Below are 22,368 nucleotides of genomic sequence, written 5' to 3'. Positions count from 1 at the left end.
ATAAGAATTTGAAGTATTTTTGAATGACAGCACTGAGAAGTTTTACTACAATTTCAAGGCTGAAATCTGACTTTGATTCTTTAACACTTGTTATCAGAATGAGTTCTGAGGTTTGCCAGCTCTGTCTGGAGGCTGTAACACCATTAGCAGAGCAGTGTGCAAAAGCACAAGAAACAGATTCAACCCTCTTTCTAGCAACAAGGCACTTTCTTAAGGTAAGTTATCTAACTATTTCATGTTACTTTGTTTTTTTCCTTATAAGTAGTGTCAAGAGGCCAAATGGTGATCACATTTTACTAGATTAATTGCTGTCATAGAAAAAAATAGTAAGGAATAGCCCCTCGCTTAAAGAACCTGCAGGAGAACTTGTAAGGAGAAAGAGGACATGGACTAGAGACACTGGACTAGAGTACAAAGAAGGATGGAAGCACAGAGGGAGGAAATCACTTGTTACCAATCAACAAAAGACCTCTGCTTCTCAGAGTGCAATGTATTTTTCTGTGCTCTGTACATGAGTTCAGGAATGAAGGTGATCAACAATTTTAGCAGTTAAATTTACTGTGAAAGCTGTGAACTAGAAAGTACCAGAATTGTGTGAACTGAAGGCTAGGTAGCATACTAAAACAAGAGACAGGAGAAAACATAATTGGGTACTAGAATAAAAGAAGAAAATGCTCTCATTTATTCAATTTATCTGATGAATCATGCCTTTTCTTAATCTAGTGTCATATTTGGTACTTTCCTTTTAGGACCATCCATTCCACCTCACTGAATTTTGGAGTGAACTAATAGCAGCCAGGTTCATGCTAACCAGGAATAAATTAATTGGGGAACTTCTGTGCTTTTCTCCTGATTCAGTAAAGATTTCAGTTTTGCTTAAGGCATAATCTCTTCTTGCCAAACTGACATCCAGACTACTGGTGGACTGCTCATTAAGAGCTTACATCAGCTAAACTGAGAGAATGAGAAACACCTTAAAATAATTTTACTCATCTTTATATTTCTTCCAAGTTAACATAGCTTTCTGCCTTTTCCCTAAATTCCCGCTTAAAATTCTAATATCAGTCTTACTAATCTGTTCCCTATTTGGCTTTCTGTGAGCTGTGGGAATCTCCAGGACTTGAGAAACAAATTTCCTGTTTTATTCTGGAAGATTCATTCTTCCTCTGGGTTATCAGCAGCTTTTGGAGAAAAATGCAAGAGATGCTGTTTCTTTCTGAAAACACATGTAAATCAATAGCAGCTTTCAGTGCTTTGAGATGTGAATTTGTGCCATTAAGCCAAGACTCAACTTCTAAAAGAATTTTCCAAGTTTCCAATTACTGGTACCTAAAATTCAAAAAAACTCGGATGTTTGTAAATACAAGTTCTTCGTTATTATCAGAAGTGAAGTTCAACAGCTGTTGTTAGTAAAGCAGAAAAGTTTAGCCTATATCTCAGAATTCTTCTGTAACTGCTCTTGTTTTATGATTTCAGATGGTCTTTGATATGCTGGTACTTCAGAAGCACAATACAGAAATGACAACTGCAGCAGGTGAAGCATTCTACACATTAGTGTGTTTGCATCAGGTATGGCATTTGGACACTTGAAAACCACTTGTTTGTTCATGGACAATGGTTATGGTGCATCTGGCTGAAATCACAGAATCATTCCAGTTGGAAGGGACCTCAGGAGGTCTGTAGTCCAACTTCTTGCTCAAAGTAGGGTCAACACTGAATCCAGATCATGTTGCTCAGGGCTTTTTTCCAATCTGGTTTTGAAAACCTCCAAGATGAATATTCCAGACCCTCTCTGAGCAGCCTGTTGAATGCTTAATTATCCTCATAAGGCATGTATTTCCGGCCCCTGACCGTCTTGGTGGCTGGACTCATTCAAGTTTATCAAAATCTTTCATGTGTTAGGGAGCCCAAAACTGGACGCAGTATTGCATGTGTAGTCTAACAAGTGCTGTGTAAAGAGAAATAATCGCTTTCTTTGATCTGCTGGCTGCATTCCTGTAAATACAGCCCAGTATGCTGTTATTTTCATTGCAGGTAGGGCACACTGCTGACTCGTGTTTAGCTTGCTGTCCAAGGACCCTCAGGTCTTTCTTTCTTTCTTTCTTTCTTTCTTTTTTTTTTTTTTTTTTTTTTTTTTTTTTTAAAGCAGAACTACTCCCCAGCTAGTCACTTCCCAGTCTATATTGTTGCAGGGGGCTAGCCTCTTCCAGTTGCAGGACTCTGCATTTGTCCTTTTTGAATTTTGTGAGGTTCCTGTAAGCCCATTCTTCCAGCCTGTCTAGGTCTCTGAATGCATCAGCCCTGTCCCTGAATGCATCAACTGTATCCGCCTCCCCACTCCGCAGTGTGCTTTCATCCATAGATGAGGGGAGTGCATTTCCTCTCTTCCTCCAGGTCACTGATAAAATGCTGAAGAGGACAGGTCCCAGGATAGACTCCTGAGCTTCATTTGTAACCAGATTCCAGGTAGAATATGAACCGTTAACCACAACGGTTCGATCCTGATGATACAGTCAGTTTTTCACCCATGTAATAGACCACCCATCTAAACCATAATGTCCCAGCTTGGTTACAAAGATGCTATGGGTGACTGTTAAAAGCCTTATGAAAATCAAGGAAGACAACACCTACTGTTCTCCCCTCATCCACAGATGTAGTCATTTCATCATAGAAGACAATCAGGTTAGTTAGGCCTGATTTATCCATGGTAAGCCCATGCTGACTGTTCCAAATCACCTTCTCCTTCATGTGCCCAGAAGTGGCTTTCAAGAAGACTTGCTTCATGATTTCTCAGGGACTAAAGTGAGGCTTACCAGCCCGCAGTTTCCTGTGTTGTCCTTCTTTCCCTTTCTGAAGATGGGTGCAACATTTGCTTTTGTCTGGTGCTGGGGACTTCCCCCAGTCTCCACAATCTTTCAGAGATGATGGGGAGCGGCCTTGCATTGATATCAGCCAGCTTTCTGCACCTTTGGATGAATTCCATTGAGTCTCGTGGACTTGTATGGGTCGAAATTTCTCAAGAGATCTCTAAGTTGATCCGCTTTACTACTGGTAGTTCCTCTCCTCCTTGAACTCTATCTCTAGTCACAAAGGCCTGGGAAAACCTGTCAGTGGAGACCAAGGCAAATAAAGCATTGAGTGTCTCTGCCTTATCTGTGTCTGCTGTCACTAAATCACCTGCTCTATTCAGCAACATTTTTCCCTTTTTGTTCTTTTACTGTTAATGTACTGATAGAAACTCTCCTTGATGTCCCTTGCCAGTTTCAACTTTAGTTGAACTTTGCTTTTCTGTTGTCATTCTTACATGCCCAGGCAGTGTTTCTGTATTCCTCCTTTGTAGCTTGCCCTTGCTTCTACCTTCTGCATGTGTCCTGCTTGCACTGGAGTGCAGTTATGGACTCCCTGTTTAGCCTGGCTGGTTGTCCGACCCGTAGAAGAGCTCCAGTCATTTGAGCTGCCCTTTCACATAAAGGGCAATCCCCTGTCCTCTTCTTCCCTGCCTGTCTTTCCAAAAGAGCTTCTATCCATCCATCAGAGCACTCCAGTCATACCAGCTGTCCCACCATGCCTCAGTTATTGCAGTGATGTCAGTTCTGTGTCAGCACCTAGAGTTCTAGCTCTTCCTGTTTGTTTTCAAGACTGAATGCATTTACACACAGGCATTTGAGATTGGCCTCCTTTTGGTCTGTTTTGTCCTTCCTGAGCATTCTCTTGCACCCATCACCCTGCCCTGTATTCTTACTACACCTGCTCTCTGTCCCCTCACTTAACTGCAAGCTGCTACCACCATCCCCCAACATACCTAGTTTAAATCCCTTCTCAGATTGGCAAGCCTATCGACAAAGATGTTCTTAAACCACTTTGTCAAATGCATCCTCTCTCTTGTTAGCAGCCCTCATCCCTCAAAGAGGCACCTGTGGTCATGAAAAACAGTGCTCCCTGTGACAGTGGCCACTGGAGTCAACTTCAGGATGTGTCCACTACTCCCTAAGGCTTTCCCCTTCACCAGTAGAACTGAAGGGATTGCGACTTGGCTCTCATGTCCTTTACCTTTTCTCCCAGAGCTCGGTAGTCACTCTGGGCTGGCTCCACGTGTCCCTTGGCAGTGTCATCGGTGGCATGTGGATGAACAACCAGCAGTAGTAATCTGAGAGCTGGGTGAGCCTCAGCAGTCTCTCCATAACAACAGCTCAGATCTCGGCCCCCAGCAGTGTTTTTAGGTCCCCGTCTCGTCCCCTGGTGAGCAGACTGCCATAGTCTTTGTTAACTTTGCTCTGGGAGCTGTGCCCCTGCCTCGCAGCTAAGCTGGTGTTCCCCACAGCAGCTGAGCAGGAGCCTGTTACTTCCTAAACAGCAGCAAGTTTTCCATCGTTCTCAAAACCCTCAACATTTCTCTTTCACTGTCTCTTTAGCCATGTTTAACATGTTTCTTCTTCTACACTTCTGTCCAAGTGAGCATCAGAAATTCTTGTGTAACATCTCTCTATCCCAGGGTAAGGAATCTAGAAAAGGGAAAACTGGAGGTGCAAATGGTTGGTAAGGCACACACAACGTGGGGCAGGAAGGAAGGAAGAAATGCAGTTTATAGAAATGAGCCTGTGCTACAGGAGAGCTGGAAGGCACACTGAAGGGAGTGCCAAAAGCTTGCTTTTTACTCTGCATTACAAAGCATGGTGCCTAGCTCTACAGGCTTCTTTAGCTTTTCTAAAGAAACTAGTCTGGTTGAAAGGCTTTCTCTGGTTTGAAAGAGGGGAAAGGCTGCAGGTCCAGGTGCACTTCTGGTACACTAGTGGGTGAAGCTGGATCGCAGGTGGAGAGATGCTGATGGTTCTCTGTCACAGCTTTGATTCTGGATTTTGTCCTGGTGAGAGAAGTTGTATACAATTTTTTGTTTGAAGTTAATAAAGCTGTTATTTATTCAACAGGCTGAATATTCAGAGCTAGTTGAAACATTGCTATCAACTCAACAAGATCCAGTAATTTACCAGCGATTAGCAGATGCCTTCAACAAGCTTACTGCAAGCAGCACTCCTCCTACACTGGACCGTAAGCAGAAGATGGCCTTCTTAAAGAGTTTAGAAGAATTTATGGCAAATGTTGGTGGACTTCTCTGTGTAAAATAAACAACAAAACTCTATGCCTACTTTAGACCCTTTCTGCAAAATGCACTGAGAAATGCTGAATGCTGACTAAATCCTGTACCTGTCTCTGGGTTCTTTGCAGCCATCTCAGATTTTAGAGAGCCTGGAATTTTGAACATAACACAGTGGAATAGGAGAGGTCAACTTTGAATCAGCTTCTGCTATTATGTGTTAGCTGCAATCTGTCATACTTGTTTGTGAAAAGAATGGACAGAAAATCTGAATTTAAATTCTTTCCATATACGTGCAAACAGATATGGGCACAATGAAAAGTAAATTCAGTGCCTTCCCCCCCCCCCCCACTGGTTTAAAATGAGTAGCCAGATAAACATACAGATTTTTTTCTACCCAAAACCATGTTAGTGTGTGATGCAGACACATACAAAGCTCTAAATAGTTTAGCTGATTTTAAGCTTTATTTTTCCTCTCTAAAGTTTGAGTTTGTGTTCCAACGAAAAAAGAAAACACCAAATGGTATTTTAACTTGTGTTTAGTTTTGTTTTTCTACATCAACCTGAAGTTGCATGTTCAGTGTAATGTAGGTTTTTACCTTATGTTCTGCTGCCTAAAGTTCAGAGGAAAAAAGGTGTATATTTTTGTTCCCCTAAAATGAACTTTAGGAACTGTAGCCATTTCCTTGCCTTAATTTAAAAGAAAAAAAGTTCACATACTTTAGATAAGAAATCTAAGGCAAGATTTGAGTCTTCAGAGTTGGTTTAGGATGTTGGCATTAAGCTGCTGTGTACATGTTGCAGCCCTTCATGTTGACATGTGTCATTTTGGAATGAGTGTCTAATGCAAGGTTCATGTGTAGTTTTACTTTCAGTATCTGTTTTGATTCCTCTCCAGGTTGCACACAACTGCAATGTATTTCTACACTGAACTGTTTGCTAAAGCAATAACAACTCAAAAGGTGTAAATTATTGACTTACACAAACTTTTTTAAGTTGGGGCATTAGGTAAAACAACAAACTGATTATGCTAGGACAGGGGCTTGAAACCCTTTTACCCAAAGGTCATACTTAGTTGATTTAAGTCAAGAAAGATTAAGATCTGCAATGTTGAGAGGGATTTTTGTTTTTCCTGAAACTAGCTCCACTTCTGTAGAGCCCTCCCTGCTGCTCTGCTCTTGCTCAGTTTTTTATATCAGCACTTTAGCTATTACGATAGCAGAGTTACAGTGCCCTGAGTATAGTGGACCAACAAGGGAGAGTGGCACAGAGGCACAGAGGCTGGGCATGCTTTGCCTCTAGTTTTGAGCCAGAGAAAACTGAAGCAAACATAGAGGCTGCACGTCTAGTAACAGTCTTTTTTGTGGAAACACATGGAGACAGAAGAAGTTGGCCCTTTCGCTTAAGGTCTCTGCTAGATTGTGCTGTTGAATGTTTCCCATGTTTTTGTTTTTTAACTTTTATATAAAATGTACAGTATATACACCTTTAAATGACTGTGTATAGCATCATGTTTGCAACTCTGTGCCATCCTTCAGCTGTTCATCTCAAAATTAGTCACAATAGCCAGAATTAAGACATAAATCTGTACTATTGTGCTATAAGCAATCTAGAGCTTTTTTTATTTTTTAGTGAAATCTATAGCTGTCTCAAGCATGGATCTACAAGGCCAAAAATGCCATCTTGTCAGTATACTTTTCTCTTTTATTTTATGTGAGAACTGGGTGAGGGCAGATTTACCCGTTAAAAAGCAAACATAAAACTTGTTAGATAATATACCTTCCCAACCTGTATTCTACTTCTAAGGCAATTTGCATAGTGGTTTAGAGCAGGGATGTTGCCTTTGATTTTTTCCTGGATAAACTAAACCTTTTCTTTAAAAGTTTTCTTGGCTGTGCATTTGCACTAATGATAATGATCCCAGTGGATCCTTCTGTTTTTAAACTGTTCCAATGGCTGACTTTTTTTTTTTTTCATTGCTTGGGTTTTTGCCTTGTTTTTGGAGCTGCTTCTAGAATTTGAGTTTGTACATTCTGTAGCACAGCAGTTCTGAAACTTGATTTTTTTTCCTCTCTCTCTCTCTCTCTCTCTCTCTCTCTCTCTCTCTGTCTCTCTCTCAGATGAGGGGCATTAAATCCTAGGAACACAAGCAGCAGTAGGAACTGCTAGTTTGTTGTGATGTACTCAAGTGTCAAACATCTAGGCCAAAGTCTCCAAAAAAAATAATGGCAAATACCTTCAACCTTTTTGTATCTAACTGAAAATTTGATGTTCTCAATCATCATTTCTCTTATGACTAGCTCTGGCACTCTCACTTTTTTACCCTAAAGCTGGCTCAATATTTAAAAATATTTATGAACTTTAAAATTTGGAAATCTTCTTGAATATTGTAACTGATGAATGGGAGTATGAATTTAGTTAATGTTCAGAATAAAGTAATATGCATACCCATTGCTTTTCTAATCAGGCCCATCGTATAGTCACAAGCACTGACATACAATATGTTTTGATTATCAAGACTTGCTAAATTAAGTATGAACAATTACTTTCAAAGATTAGTTTTGATGATTGCTTAAAACTTTGTTTTGCCCTTCATTTAAAATTGGTGTTATATATTAAAGGGAAACTGTCCAAGTAAGGGTCGTCTTCTAAAAATAATTTTATTGCTTAATGTTATGCTAGACAACATTCTTCCTATCTTGTTTTTTTCATTTTTTTCTTCCATTCTCGTGTGTTCAACTTTGATTTTTCCATACCATTTTATGCTTCTTCTAGAGCAAATGCAAAAATGTTTCTGTGTAGTGACATCTATGAAGTTATTACAAAAGGCTCTAGGAATAAGTTTTCTTAATTCATACTCCTGCTGGCTAGGTGACTGCTTCTATACCTAAACTGTGTGGCTTGTATATCCCTCCTCGCCCCCCATCCTTTGACCTTCTACACATCCAGTTGCTGTAGATCTAGATGCAAAGCTCATTCAAGTCCATGAGAAAGATTCATAGACCATTTTCAGTGGACCTAGATTGGCTCCAAGTAACTGTTTTGAAATTTTGTAGCATCACTGCATTGATTTTCCATTCACTGTGCAAAGTGAATAATGGTTTTAAAAATGCATGTGTTTTTTTGAAAAAACATGCAACTCAGACTGAATTATAAATGCTGCATGATACAGTTGTAATAAATATATTTGTCTAGACATAAGACTTCTTTTCTTGCTAAAATAGATTATTGCCCCAATGTTTTCATTCAAGAAATCAAGTAGTTTATTTCCCATTTCTCCAGCCCTTATCCTATTGTAATACCTATTTCAAATGCTAGCCTAATAATTTTCTGTGGTTCAACCTATTTATTTTGATGCTGGCAAGCATGACTGTCTAGTTGAATCATGAAATTCAAGGCCTACATAGTGCAGGGACACATGGACAGGCAGAAGTGGACTGCATTAAACTTCCACTTTCACATGCATTATGCCTTAATCATCTTCACTGACTGCCACCAGAATCTGCTACTTCTTATTGCCCAAAAGTTTGTGTTTCACTGGTTAGTGATAAAGGGCTCACTGTTTTCCTCAGGAATGAGAAACTTGTTTTCTCAGCATGTCCAAATCCTACTAGTTGAAAGAGAGGGATTTCAATCTGGGTCTTCTCCTTCATAGTGCATAGCACTTACTAAAGCCCCAATATTTACCTGGATAAATCCCTATTTTATTTAAGCCATGTAGTTGTAGAAAATAAGCTTGCACAGAAAAGTCAATTGTCCATTTATAATCTAATGCTAGGAAAAGTAATGCAAATTCTAATTTCGGTGATCTGTGAAACCATTCAGAAAAACAAATGCAGCATTTCTATTATAGAACACTTTAATTTCAGTTTCAGATAAATAATTACATAAGGGGTGTTTTTTATGGAAGTAGTTTAAGAATATAAGTGCAGGAGTAGGAGCCAGTCTCTTCTCATTTTGTATCAGATTTTCCACTGGGTCCACTGTGGCCATTGGCAAGTCGCTAAAACTGTGTCTTTGTTTAAAACAAAACAAAACAAAAAAAAAGTAGCGACAATACCTACCTACCTCGCAGGGCTGTTGTGAGGATTAGTTTATGCCTATAAGTGCATTGAGGATCTGAAATGCTCTGTAAATATTAAATATTTTAATTTTAGTTTTTGTGAGGTGTAAGATTTACTGTAATGAAAACAGAAGATTTTCATAATTATAAAGCGCAGCAGAGGCAGCAGCAGTACAGTACTCCACGAGAGTGGTCCACAGCAGTACAGTAATACTTACTGTAAATTGTAGTTGTTTCCATTACAGCCAATTAAAAAGGTGGTTTCTTAAATAAGATATGCTTCCTCACCAGCGTGCCTCAGTTCTGCTCTAAGTAGCAAGAGGATTGTTGTTTCTGTGCGTGTTCAGGCTTTGGTGCCCCTGCTTGTGACAAGTGCCACTTGAGGTGGTAGGTTGGGGGTTTTTTCCTCTGCTAAGAACAAGCACCACTTGTTTCTCCAGGCCGTTCTGGTCGTGCGAGGTCTGCTCAGCATAACCAGAGCCTGAGGATACGGTTCAAATACAAAGAGCCAGGGTTTCCCTCCTCACCCCACCCTCACCCCTCTAAACTTGCTTTAATTAAAGTAGGTCATGTAGACCCTCTTGGCCGTAAACCAGATTAGTGCTTCCCAGCACTACTCATGAAGCAGATGGTGAAGTATGGTTTGCTCTAGAGCCGTAAGTGCTCAGCTGTCTTACAAACCCCTTTTTCTTGATGTTAGGTTTACTGGTGCCCTGGCAGTGGAGAACAAGGATATGCCTGGCCTTCCTTTCTCCTTGGTGAATGAAAGTAGTTTCTACTTTTCTGTTTCTTCCTTTCCCAGCCCTACCTTCCATGGCATCTTAAGCTGTTCCTGTAAGGGACTTGGAAGAACCTTCCAGCCTCAAACAGCAAATACTACCCATTCAGTCTCCCAAGCGTTATAGGTTGATATTTGAAATCAGTCAAATACCTTCCAGTAGCACTCGTTAACACGTTTCAATCTCCCGTTGAATTATACTAGATTTTATAATTAGGAAAAATAAAATCCACTTTTATTTGTTCCCTTTGTGCAAACTAAGGAACCTCCATGCAGTGAACTTGCAGTTTTAAGGCAATAAATGCTGGTACTGCTGTCAGTCAAATATGTAAATATTTTAAATGTATAATTCAGTACTATTTTGAGTTTATAAAAAATAAAAATGAAAAAGGCAGGGATTGAAGTGCTAGTTAATTTCAAGTATTGTTTTACTTGTACAGTTGAAGATATGAAGTTGCATAGAAATATTTCACAATTTGTTGCAATAAGACTTGGGAAATGGCTGTGTAATTGAGCCTTATCACAACTGAATTTTCAATTTTGCAATCAATATTTTCTGTATTTCTAAGATCCATAAGCAGGAGAAGGATAAAATTGTTTTTCACTAAAGACTTTTATTATTTTGTTTTGGCCGTGTGTGATGTGTGTGTATTCTTGTTTAATATTATTTCTCTAAATTCTCAGCTGTTGAATCCCTGAAATGGCATTTGTTATGGCTCCTTATAGTAGAAACAAAAATATGAATATTATGAAACCTCAAGCTAAACATTGTGCTCTTTTGCTACTGTGAATTAGCAGTAATTCAGTTGAAGTTAATTGGGTAACTAGATTTACATCAGTACTTCAGGCATGAGTTTGTCCATCAACAGCAAAAAATGTGAATAGGTGTGCGGCAGGAGTATCTCACACTGGAGTAAAATAAAACAAATATTTAACAGTTTCCAGTAGTGGCCGTTAATGAATATATAAGCAAATTACTTATTCCCCTATCTTCCAAAAAAAAACCTTAATGATGACTTTTCAGGTCACTATTATTGGTAACGTTTGTATACAAATACAAATTACTGGGTCTTGAAGTGGTTGTGTAGATTTAATCTAAACAGTTTATTGTGATATCTGGCCTGGAAATTTTCTCCAGACTTGTCATGTGTTCCCATGTAAGTTATATGCAGCAGTATGAGTATGTTACTCTATGCATTTCAGAAACGTTCAGTTACTGGCAGCAGTTCTTAATGTGCGATAACATAATTGCATTTGGGCAAACAGCAGTTATTTTGTGCTGTTCCCCTTTTACTTTGACACATTCAAATCTTTTTTTCTTAAAAGAAAGAAAAAGCTTCACAAATCCTGAAAGTAAAACTACGCTACGACTATGATGGTGAAAGCTTGCTATACATCTTGGTTGTATGTATTGCTTGAATTTTATTGGTTAGAGAAGTAAAAGTTATTGCAACAATATATTTATATTGGCCTGGTTTAGTTAAGTGAGTATTTTGGTGAAGGACAGAAACGTTTAAGGTAATTAATAGCAAATCCCTGAAAGCAGCTGGCAAGAGGAAAAACAGCAGCATATCTAAGAGCCTTTCATGTAGAAAATTGAACTATTTTGCTTTATCATAAATATGAGGTCTGGAATAAACTTGAATGATTTGGGTACAAAGCCTTTATTCACATTTGTTTGTGTAAGTGTATGCAAAAAATACTCATTTTTGCCTTTATGAAACTTACATTCGCTTCAGTTATATATTGTGGAGTTAGGGTTTTTTTCTTCACCGTTTGCCACTTATTATAAGCAAGAAGGTAGGAAATCTTAACCTTCCAAATGGAATCTGTCTGGCAGATCAACAAGAAGGAGATCTTAAATGAACGGCGAGAGGGAAGGAGGAGAAGAAAGTAAAAACAATTTGCAACCTTGATATGGAAAAAATCAAGCTAATCTGTAAGAAGAAAAATCCGTAATACAAGTGTTATCCCAGAATTTGTCAACCAGTGTAATCTTAGTGGGATTAGTAAATGCTGTAATTTATTCAACACTTTTGGCAGGGGAAAAGAGTGCCGTTTTGGAACTGAACTGAAATTTGATAATACCAGCGTAAGTTTCATGAATTAAATAAAATCATCTTTATTTAGGTAAAAGCTAGACAGACAAAGCCAGACAAAGCTACATCTCCTAAAACACTGAAATTACCCATTGTGACTAATGTATCACTCATTGCTCATTCTCCATCAGTATTTGAATCTCATGGAGCAACAGTTGTCACCTTAACGTCCATCAGTTGGATTCTTCTGACACTGTGTTGCCCTTGCAAACTGGAGTAAGGTAGCAGCCTTGCACGTGGCAGGCTGCCCTTTGGCGTTGCCTCCGTGCCCAGCCGACTGCTCACTGCCACGGAGGTGCGTGCGATTCCTTTGCTGTAACTTTGTGCTTTGGATGAAACAGCTTGGGTTTGGGGTGAGTTCAAATCGCTTCCAGTCTGTTGCCGTGTATGCTGTTTACTGAATGAAAGTCATCACTAGACCCCAACAAAAGTGTTGATTTGAAAGCTTCATTCACATCTACTGGTTTAATAGGTTGTCAGGATATTTATTTTAGTACCGCACCAGTACTTTTTGTGGTCTTCTGTTCATTCAAGTGATTGCTGTTACTCTGGGGGGAAAAAAAAAACGAAACCAAAAACTCACCACACTTTGGAGTCTTTAGGAAGATCCCTGAAGTCCTCTCACAAGATCGACACTACTTTGGGGAAGGCTTATATTCTTCTGCCATTTTAAGGAAAGACTGTTCTTCTAAAGTACTTTTGCCTGCTTTTAGGCTGTTATGCACTTTCATGATTTCTTAACAAACTACTGTTAAAAATGTACTGTAACTTGGATTTTGATAAACGCACATGTATTTAAACAATTCACTCAGCCTCAGGAAAGCTGGAAAAATTAGATACCTGTTTTGTATCTTAGTTAAAATGTATGTTACCTACACCCTTTAAGATGGCCAGATAATGTCTAGATCCTGTAAGTGTAACTGTATTTAAAATAGCAGTATAATCTGTAAAAGGAGGACAGCATAATTTGAATCTAGGGACTGAGAAAATTGTGTCCTCTTCTTATTGTTCTCAGATGTATCTATAGCCTGAGTTGGAGTTTCAAAAGCAAAAACAGTGATAAATCCCATTTACTGTTCAGAAAAAATGTTTCTTAACACTAGCCTCTTTCTGTTTTCTTCCTCCTCCTTAAAAAGAGTGTGTGAAACGAGTGCAGAGGTATGTATAGGAAAAACTGTAAAAAATCTGCTGCTGTACATAATGTTTGCTACTTGACTGCATTTTCTGTTCCACTTTAATTTTACTGGTTTTGCTAAATATATTTTATATATTTTCCTTCCTGGTTCTTGTGATGGCAGAGTGATTACATCTTTGTTCGGGGAGGGGGGGAACACAAACACGAGAAGGCTCTGGCCACAGGATTCCACCAAGTTTGCAAGCTAGCATGTATCTCGTGGTTGTCCTGGGAAGAGCGTTCATCACCCCAGCTGCATTTTTGGAGAAAACAGCATATAGTATGGACAACGGATATTAAAATGTGCTATGGTATAGATACTGGTAACTTTGCTCAGTTTTTCAAAAATGACTTGTAAAATCCTTTTAGAATGTAAATACCACGAGTTTTCCCCCAGTGGTCACTTTTAAGTAGAGCGTTTTTCAATCTGAAGTCTTGTAGACCTTTTTGTGGTCCCTGAAATACTTGCAAAGGATCCACAAAGCCTGACAGAAGAGAAGGAGGCATTATAACAACTTACCACTGTGGTATTTCTTAAACAATTTGCATCTTCAGTAGGGAAAGAGTTGGGCATGCACAGACTGGATGTGGTACTACTTGGAAGTGTACTATTCCACTTGAATTTGGAGCCTGAATTTGAGTCAGAGACCTGATGGAAAGGCTTTAAAAGGCTGCCGCATGATCTGTGCTATAGTGTGACCTAAGTTCCTGGGAAGCTGTGATGCACATGGCCCACGTAACTACGCGGCTGAGCTCTAATGGATGTTTTACTCTGCATCTGTTTTGGAGGAACTCAGTATCGAAAGAAAAAGTACAGTGAGTTTTTCCTTACACAGATGAGATGTTACAGGTTGTTCTGTAAATACAGTATTTCATTTCATGTTATTTTCCATCTTTTTCAGAAGTAGGATTATGTTGACATTCACTAGGTATGATCCCTGTAATGTAAAGTATTGCATGCTTGGCTGTCTTCCAAGTGAAACTTGCAGTTGGACTGCCAGTCCTAAAAATGTCTCAAGAATTGGGGGGAAAAGCTCTTAATAAATTTTTAGACATACATAATGGCAACAGCAAAAATTCTACAATTGGAATTTAATAATCTTAGTTTAGTTAAAAATGGTTACTGCATACACTTTCATATGGCTATGGCTTGCGCTATTGCAAGAGGACTCAAACATATAAACTCTGGTCAGTAAAAAAAAAAAAAAGCCACAGTAGACTAAAATTAAAAAACTCAAAAACCTGATGAGTAACAAGTTGCTATTACTTTCCAGGGTAAAACTGTGCTTTTAAAATCTCTATTTTGTACTGTGTTCCTGAACTGATCCAACATAGAGTATCAGCAGGAATGGTCTATTGCAGCAGATTAGTTTAAAGTATTAGAGATGCCTGTGCCACTGCTGTAAATCAAAGAAAAGTCTTTGTCTGTGAAAGGATCCAGTATAGATAGCTTAACTAGGAGTACTTTTCTGCAAAAAAGGATTGGGAAACAGTAAAACCTGATCATTCATGAGAAATTTCCTGCAGGGAGCACTTTACAGGTGTTTCCATATTCGTGGTTTGTTTCTCCTCCTCACTCCCCAAAGTAGTTGTATTTCAAGACATAACCTGTTTTCCTTTTTGAGGGTCATTTTCCCTTCTAAGGCCATCTTGTAACTCAGATTCAAGAGAAGTCCTGAGCTGTAAGTTTGCTGCCAAATAATATCTGCCAAATAATGCCAAATATGATATAATAACCTAAATAGTGTTGCCCCTCATACCCTCCCCCCAGCCACCTGTGCTTTATTATATGATCTCTGTAACCCTTTTGGTAAGGAAAAAGGATCATTTGTCATAGGAGGGACAATTGCTCAGGGAAATCTGGACTTCATGAAAGTATGCATCTGCCCAGTTTCCTTCACCCTGTTGTTCTTCAGTCTTACCTATCAGCCCTTTATGTAAGGTTTTTCACATAAAATCTTTTACAAGCTCACCTTAAATCCTTACAATTAAACAGGTAAATGACTTTAGATTCTACAGACAAGTGACACTTAATTAGACTTCTTACTGCACTCAGTAATACTATGCAGATGTCAGGTAACGGCCATGCAGCAATGCGAGGAAAAGGGGATTTGGGGTTTTAAATTACATCAGTAGTGGTGATGTGAACAGATAAGGGTGCAGTCTGTGTAGGAGAATCTTCTGTGCTAGAGCAGGTGACTTTCCAGTTCAGCCGTAAATAGTGAAGTGTTGCATCTGATGAAGTGCAACAGCGTGCAAGTGAGGGAGACCCAGTGGTTTCTTGCTGCGCTCGTTACTGCTTGGAAGAGCTAGTTCTAGCGAACAGGGGGAGACACTGATGCTGACTTAACTCTAAAAAATCCCTTGGGCCAGCTTTTATGAGGTTATTTAAAGGCAACTCAGTGAACAGTAGAAAAATATATAATGAAAGTGTTTATTACAAATTATGATGGTGAGACCAGATTTTATAAGGAAGGAATAAAAAAAAAAAGTGCTGAAGGAAGTTCTTAGTTTTTGTTTTCAGGCAACATGATATTACAAGAAGTGCCAGAAAAGCACATGGTACCTTCACAAAATGAGAAACGGGTAGTCAAGAAGCATGCCCAAATGGAAAGGTTGAGTGAGTTAGTTCAAACAAGGAATATACAAGTAAAACTTACTATCCTTGTGAATGTATCAAAAAATAAACTTGAATTCTGCCAGTCTGCAAAAAAGAGAGTTCTGAAATGGCATTTGAAATAACCATAAATCTTAAAAGAGCATCAGGAAACTTTCAACAATGGAAGAGAATTTAAATGATTATTTTGCGTCAGTCCTCACCACCATCTTTCCTCAGATTTTTCTCACTCTGTTGCCTGTAGGGTCATCAGCTGTGAAAGACACTGTAGAAAATTGGTGAAGATTTAAGAATTTCAGTTTGTGATTATGATGGTGACCTTAATGGGAAGGAAGATGGAAAACGTTTAATTAAAATGGGGAGACTGGGCGGGATAGATGGAACAAGGAAAACAGTTTGGGCAGCTGGACTGGGATCGGAGTCAAAAGCTCGGGGCTTGTGACCACTCAAGAAGAGTCACAGCAGGGCAGATCGAAAGGAAGAAGTCACCAGCCTTGACAAGAACTGCCCCGCCCGTGGCCGTGGCAACGGCCAAGACGGTGCTCCAGCCAACGGCGAAGCAGCTTCTGGCATCGAGGGGGCGGGGCGGGGTGAGGCGTTGGCCCCTCCCCCACGTCCCTTCCCCGCCCTGACTCGGGGAGAGGTCCCCGGCAGGGGGCGCGCGCGCGCCCCCGCCCTTCCGGGACCGCGCTCTGATTGGCCGGCAGGGCTGCGCGCGCCGCTGGCGGTGAACGTGGAAGGGGAGGGAGGGGGGTCCGCGTGCGTGGGACGTGGAGGGATCCGGCCGCCGGTGAGTGGGTGAGGGGGCGGTATTGGCTGGGCGCGCGGGAGCGGGGCCGGCGGGGAGGCGGGGCGGGGCCGCCCGAGGGCGGCCGTTAGCGCCGCGCGCCGAGGCGTAACGACCGGAGCGGTGGGAACGCGCCGCCCGGGGGGGGGGGGCTGAAAGGGGCCGCGGGGGGAAGCAGGCGGGCCGAGGGCGGCCGGGCGGCGGGAGCCCGCATAGTGGCCGGGCGGCGGGGCTGCAGAGGGGGCAGCGGCGCCGGTGGGGGCTGCTCTTTGCTCCCCGCGCCTTCGAAACGGTGGTCCTCTGCTTCATGAGCGCCTCTGAGGTGTGGGGGCGGGCGGTAGCTAAGAAGAAGAGGGAGAGGAGAAGGCTGGTGGGCGGCGAGGGCTCCGGAGCTTGTCTGGGAGGACGCTTTTGTGGCCCAGCCCGCGTGGGTAATGCAGTTGCAGCAGTAGGGTTTCATGGCAGTCAGACACGCAAGGGAACAAGGAAAAAGGGGCCTTCTTCTCCTGTTCAGAAGCTGTCAGCATTGTTTTATCGCGTGTAGGAAGATAACAGCAGTTCTGAGTCATCTAGTCTGCTTACCCCCTCTGACTGTGTCCAGAATCAGGTGCTGCTTATTAAAAAGTATTAGAATAGGGGTAGAATATATCGTGCTTCTCTCCTTTGTCCAGTAGCCATCCAGTTTCCCGCTGTTACTTTTTGAATCAGATGTAGTTTCTGTGTATTTAGTAGTCTTCAGTTTCTCTTCTGTAAACCTGTTTAGTCTCACTTTGAAACACTATACAGTAGCCTTTGACTACTGTCCTAGGGTCCTGTAGCTCAGGTACAGGTTGTGTCAAGAGACACCTCCTCTGGGGGTTTTTGAACCTGACTCCTGCAGCCCATGTTGCCTTCTCTTTCTTGCACTGGAAAACAGAACAGTTGATCTCTGTCCATGCTGTTCGTGTCACTCATGATTTCAGAGGACTGTCATGCCCCTTCTTAGTTACTTCTTGTATTCTTTCCCTTGCAAAAGCTGTTCTAGTCTTTTGATGCCTCACTGCCCTTCCTGAGCCTTCTTTAGTTTCACTATTTTTTTCCACTTTTTGTTGTGCTGCAGGAACCGGATCTGCTGTTTAGTTTTCTGTATGTGCTGATATCTTGGAGTTCTTGGTAGATCCTCTTAAATTTCACAATAAATTCTATATAATCGTATTCTTCATCTAAGACCATTCATGCTCATGCATGAGAACTTGGAATTAAGATACATCATTATGTGAAACCATCATATTGGTGTTTGGTGGCAGTTAAAAAGCATATCAGATGTTAGATATTTGTAGGAAAAGAATGAACACAACAGAAAAAACATCACCAAATGACAATATAAATCTGTGGTCACCTATATCTTAAATATTGTGTGCAGCTGCAGTCACCTCATCTCAAAAAAGGGTAACAAGGATGAGCAAATATATGGAAAGACACTTGTAAAACAGTAATTGGAGGGGGTTAAGACTTTTCACTATGGAAAAGAAACAACTAGCAGAGTGAGGAAAGAGGGATGACGTACAGATGTCTGTGAAATCATGAGTGGTGTGGAGAGAGTGGAGAAGGGATCGAACATTTGCTCTTTCATCAAACCAAGCTAGTAGCCACGTTTACAGCAAGAAGTAGTAGTTCTTCATAAGCTAGAACTTCTTACCAGGGGACACTGTAGATTAAAAAAAATCTTCATGTGAATTTAAGTGAGGCTGAAAAAATGTTCAGAAAAGAACTAAATTCACAAAATAAACTGTTTTAGTTTCAGAAACATCCCCCTTGGTTAAAGTCTGGGGAATATATGATGGGGAAGTATCACATATACTAGCTTTATTCTCACTTTTTCTGAGACATCTGCTTTGGCTACTTTTGGAGGTAGAAGACTGGTCTATATTGATCCTTGATTGACCCTAATACAGCTTTTCTTATGAACCATTTGCTGTGGATGTTAACAAAAAACTGTCCACACTTAATCCTGAAATAGAGTCACTCTCAGATCTGTGGCAGGAGAGCTGCTTCTGGTTCACAAGGTGTCCTTCAACACCTATTCTGTGAAACTATCAGTATGTAAGAAAACTGCTCTAGATTTGTATATAGGTTTGTCTGTTCTGATTTTGCAATGTAATAGTCTCCCAGCGTGGCCATCCTGTTCAGAGGCCATTTGGTTTTGTGGCACCTGGACCCCAGGAACTTTGCAGTTGACAGCATGGAAGCAAGCTGGCTGTCTTTGCTTGAGGGTGGCTTCTCAGCTGAGAGAGTTTGATTCATGGTAGGAAGACTCAACCAAACAGACAGCATTCTTCAGTTTCTTCTAGCTAGACCACACTAGCTAGCAGGAGGAATTCTTTTGTTGAAATTACTTCAGTTTGATATATGTAATACAGTTTGTCCTGTCAGTCATTCCTGTGAAAGTGCATTTGGTGGCCATCCAGGCATCTTGTCAAATCACTGAGCAAAAGCTGAGCTATCACCTGGTTTTAGGATTTAAAAAAATGAATAATTTGTTTCCAATAGTAGGGATCCTTTTGTTGTCTGGCATTTTGCTGTGTTTGGGACAGAGTCCATCAAAATGTGTTTGTGGTTTAGCATTCCTTTTTGGCCACCCCTCAGATTATTGTTTGGAGACTTGGGATTTGGATCCTTGTGTGTGTTAAATAGCTGAAGCTTGAACAGAGCACAGTGAATCCCTGCTTTTAAGGCAGTCAGGCATGTTTCCAGCCTTTTAATAACTTTCCAGTCCCTCTGATAGAGACTTCTTGTTCACCTCCAATCACCTCCTGGATTGCAACCAGGTGATTTTCATTACAGAGGTATATCATTGTCCCAGATTTTCTTGATTTGTGTTACAAATATCATAGATGTTGAGCTGTTTGTCTCAAATGCAAATTTGTGTGGCTTGGGAAAATTAGAGTTATATTTTACTCAAAGTTTCATGCTATCTGTCCTTGGATCCAAGTTACTCTAGAATAAAATCTTTTCTGAAGTTGTATATGCACTTTTTGTACTTTTGGTAAAAGATCGAAGAGACTAACATTATCCCCTTCTTCCCCTCCTCTCTCAGAGATTAACAGGATGGTTTTCCAGTTGCACTAATATTTCTTGGCCTTTCATTAGTCTTTCCTTTCCCCCTCCAGCTAGGGGACATTTTATTACAATGAGATGACTTCTTTAGTGTATTGTAAAAGAATGCATATTGGAAACTAGCAGAGCAGCAGTGCGTTATTCTGCTTATACATTTACCAAACAGTGTTTCTAAGTTATGTGGACAGTTTGGGAGGCCCAACTTAGACAGGAGGTAAGACTCTGCCTCTTTGACAGAGAAATGGTAGCCAGTCACCTGCAGTGAAATCTGTTGGTAAAAGCTCTAAAAGAGCAGGTGCTTACTTTTCAGTAAGAGATTTTTTTGAGATGGCTTTGTAAATATGGATATAAAATGTGGATGTACATATGGATACCTGTTCAAATATGGTACAGCTACCCCACCTGCCTTCACCCGCAGAAGTGGAGTATTCCTTTTGAATAGCGGTGCGAAACTATAATGGTCTAACCGCTGAAGTAAGCTACGTTTTCTGTACTTCTGAGGTGAGGTATGGTATGAGGGCACGCAGGGCACATGCCTCAACTGACCTGCTGACTAAAAGTTTCCAAGCTTGTATGTGTAGGAGAACACACGTACCTTTGGGCATAGAAGTTGCACTGTATCTCAAATACTGGTTTCTGTATGGTCATAACTTCTTAATTATGGGTGGACCGTACGTATTTGAGTATAGAAAGACTGTAGCAGTTTTGGGGTGAGTTAGTTTTTCCATAGTGTTCCTTCTAATTTATTATTTTTGCTTTTTTTCTCCTCCATTTTAGAACTTGGGTACATAAATTAAGAGTTTTCATACATGAGAGCTGGAAGCTAATGTTAAACTGGTACAGTGTTGTTCTGTAGACATGGCTTTGGATCTCCTGTGCTAGTATTCTTACTCAGTATTACTATCTGTCTTCATTTATTTTTTTTGTTCTCTTTGAAGAGCTTCCCCTACATAACGATGACATTTAACTGAACAGTTCATCAGCTAATAACGGCAGATCTAGCTGTGCACAGGGGAAGGGACTAAAGAGGTTCTAGACACCTCCATCTCTTAATCCTATCTGTGTTGTGTGAGCTGTAGATCACATGGTGTGCTTGTGGTGTCTTCACTTTTCCCATACTATAGGTATTTGCCATTTTACTCCATGAACGAAATCTTGATAATATATGTTCTGCTGTGTGTGTAGGTGCTTACTGCATTTTTTCCCCCTCTTTCTCTAAGATAAATTTATTCTTTTAACTTTACAAGGAGTTTTATTTATTTTATGCAGTGTTCATGAGCCATCCTTGGAGACCTTCTGGATTCTTTCTTCTGCTTTGTTTTTTAATTAGGTACAAATACAACACTTAAGCTAAGTTAAGAAGACCTGACACTTTGCTGGTTTTAAACCTTGTGCCCTGTTAATACAATGTTTTTAATGTAGGTAATCTGGCTGTATCTGCATTGTATGGGCTGAGTGCTCTGAATCCGAGGCTGTGCCTAAAAGGCAGCAGTGTCCCTCTGTGGGGCGTCTGGGTCGATGGGAGGGAGCACGGGCTGGCCCGACAGCGGTGCTGCTGCTCTCCTGGAGCCACCTGGGGCTGCCCGAGGTCCCAGTAGGCGGACGCAGTGGCTGGAGCGTGGGGCTCCCAGGCTGTGGGACTAAAGCGAGTTTAAGGGTTCCCTAAGCACGAGAGGCACCGTGAGTTTCCCTGCTTCCTCCCATTCTCCCCAGAAAACTTTCAGGATTGTTTTGGGACTTGAGAGCAGTTTACTTTTTGGGAGGGGTAAAGAGGAGTGTTCAAACAGTAGAACTTTCTACTCACTTAAAGCCAAAGGAATTTACAAGCCTTGTTCACATAAACCCACTTACTTTACTAGTTTTCCGATGTAGTGCAAGAGCAGGAACATGTCTTTGTGACGAAGACTTAAGTCAGTGTCGGTAGACAGTGTTCAGGTTCACAGCCACTTGCAGATAAACAACATGCATAGCTTCAGAAGAAGTTCTGAATGTTGAAGGTGTTTCTAAAAGATGCACTTATGATTTTGCTACCATATGTTGTGAATTACCTCTCCTTGCAACCCTACAGTTAATTGCTGCTTGGTTCTTGAAAGCTTTCATTTACAAACTGAAAAGAAGGCTATAAAAAACTGAGCTAGAGTAACATTTATAGAAAAAAGATGTCTGTGGTGGTATGCCTATGTATCTAATGAAACAATGGATAATTGCTTCATCAGCAATCTATCTGTGAGAGTTTTATTTCAGGGACATGGTTGTAGTCCTTGCAAATGCGTACGCAGGTTCATTGAATGTATAAAATCAAAATTTCAGCTTCCAAATTAAGAACTGCAAGCTCACATCTGTTTTAGTTTCTTCCAGTGTCAAAGAATAGATGTGTGCTTGCCTAGGGGGTAATAGCAAATGAGACTGCTGTGTGTGTGATGCACTTAATGGGGGGGGGAAGTTGTGAGATGAAGAATAATTAAACTTATAACATCCATCCCAACAACAAATGTTCATGTATCTAGGGCCTGAAGTGGATTTAAGCATTGTATGTTGTTGGAGTGTTGTGGAACATGTATTTGGTTTTGCTTCTGGAATCTCTTTAATTACTATTCATTATTATATACTTTTTTTTTTTTAAAGGTCGGAGGAACCACTTGACTGTTCAGTGTGAGCCTCT

General features: G+C 40.6%; 2 protein-coding genes across 3 annotated transcripts in view; both read left to right on the top strand.

The window, feature by feature from the left end:
• The window catches only part of XPO4 (exportin 4), an 84,904-nt gene extending 79,767 nt beyond the window's left edge, over window positions 1-5,137 (top strand). Inside the window, exons 21-23 of the mRNA XM_067289650.1 lie at window positions 98-215; window positions 1,477-1,569; window positions 4,926-5,137. Of these exons, the coding sequence (XP_067145751.1) occupies window positions 98-215; window positions 1,477-1,569; window positions 4,926-5,123 (409 nt within the window). The 3' untranslated portion in view covers window positions 5,124-5,137. The remainder of the gene's footprint in view (window positions 1-97; window positions 216-1,476; window positions 1,570-4,925) is intronic.
• An 11,418-nt stretch (window positions 5,138-16,555) lies between these two features.
• EEF1AKMT1 (EEF1A lysine methyltransferase 1) overlaps window positions 16,556-22,368 on the top strand; it is a 20,702-nt gene continuing 14,889 nt past the window's right edge. Inside the window, exon 1 of one of the 2 annotated variants that reach the window (XM_067290230.1) lies at window positions 16,556-16,613. The gene's annotated coding sequence lies outside the window, so the exon portion shown is untranslated. Of the gene's footprint in view, window positions 16,614-16,713; window positions 16,734-22,368 lie in introns of those variants that run through there. The other variant, XM_067290246.1, reaches the window with a different exon arrangement.

The sequence above is a fragment of the Apteryx mantelli genome, chromosome 1, assembly GCF_036417845.1.
Source record: "Apteryx mantelli isolate bAptMan1 chromosome 1, bAptMan1.hap1, whole genome shotgun sequence".
Lineage (NCBI taxonomy): Eukaryota > Metazoa > Chordata > Aves > Apterygiformes > Apterygidae > Apteryx > Apteryx mantelli.
The sequence above is the reverse complement of the archived record's forward strand: the minus strand, read 5'-3'. Positions and strand labels throughout refer to the sequence as shown.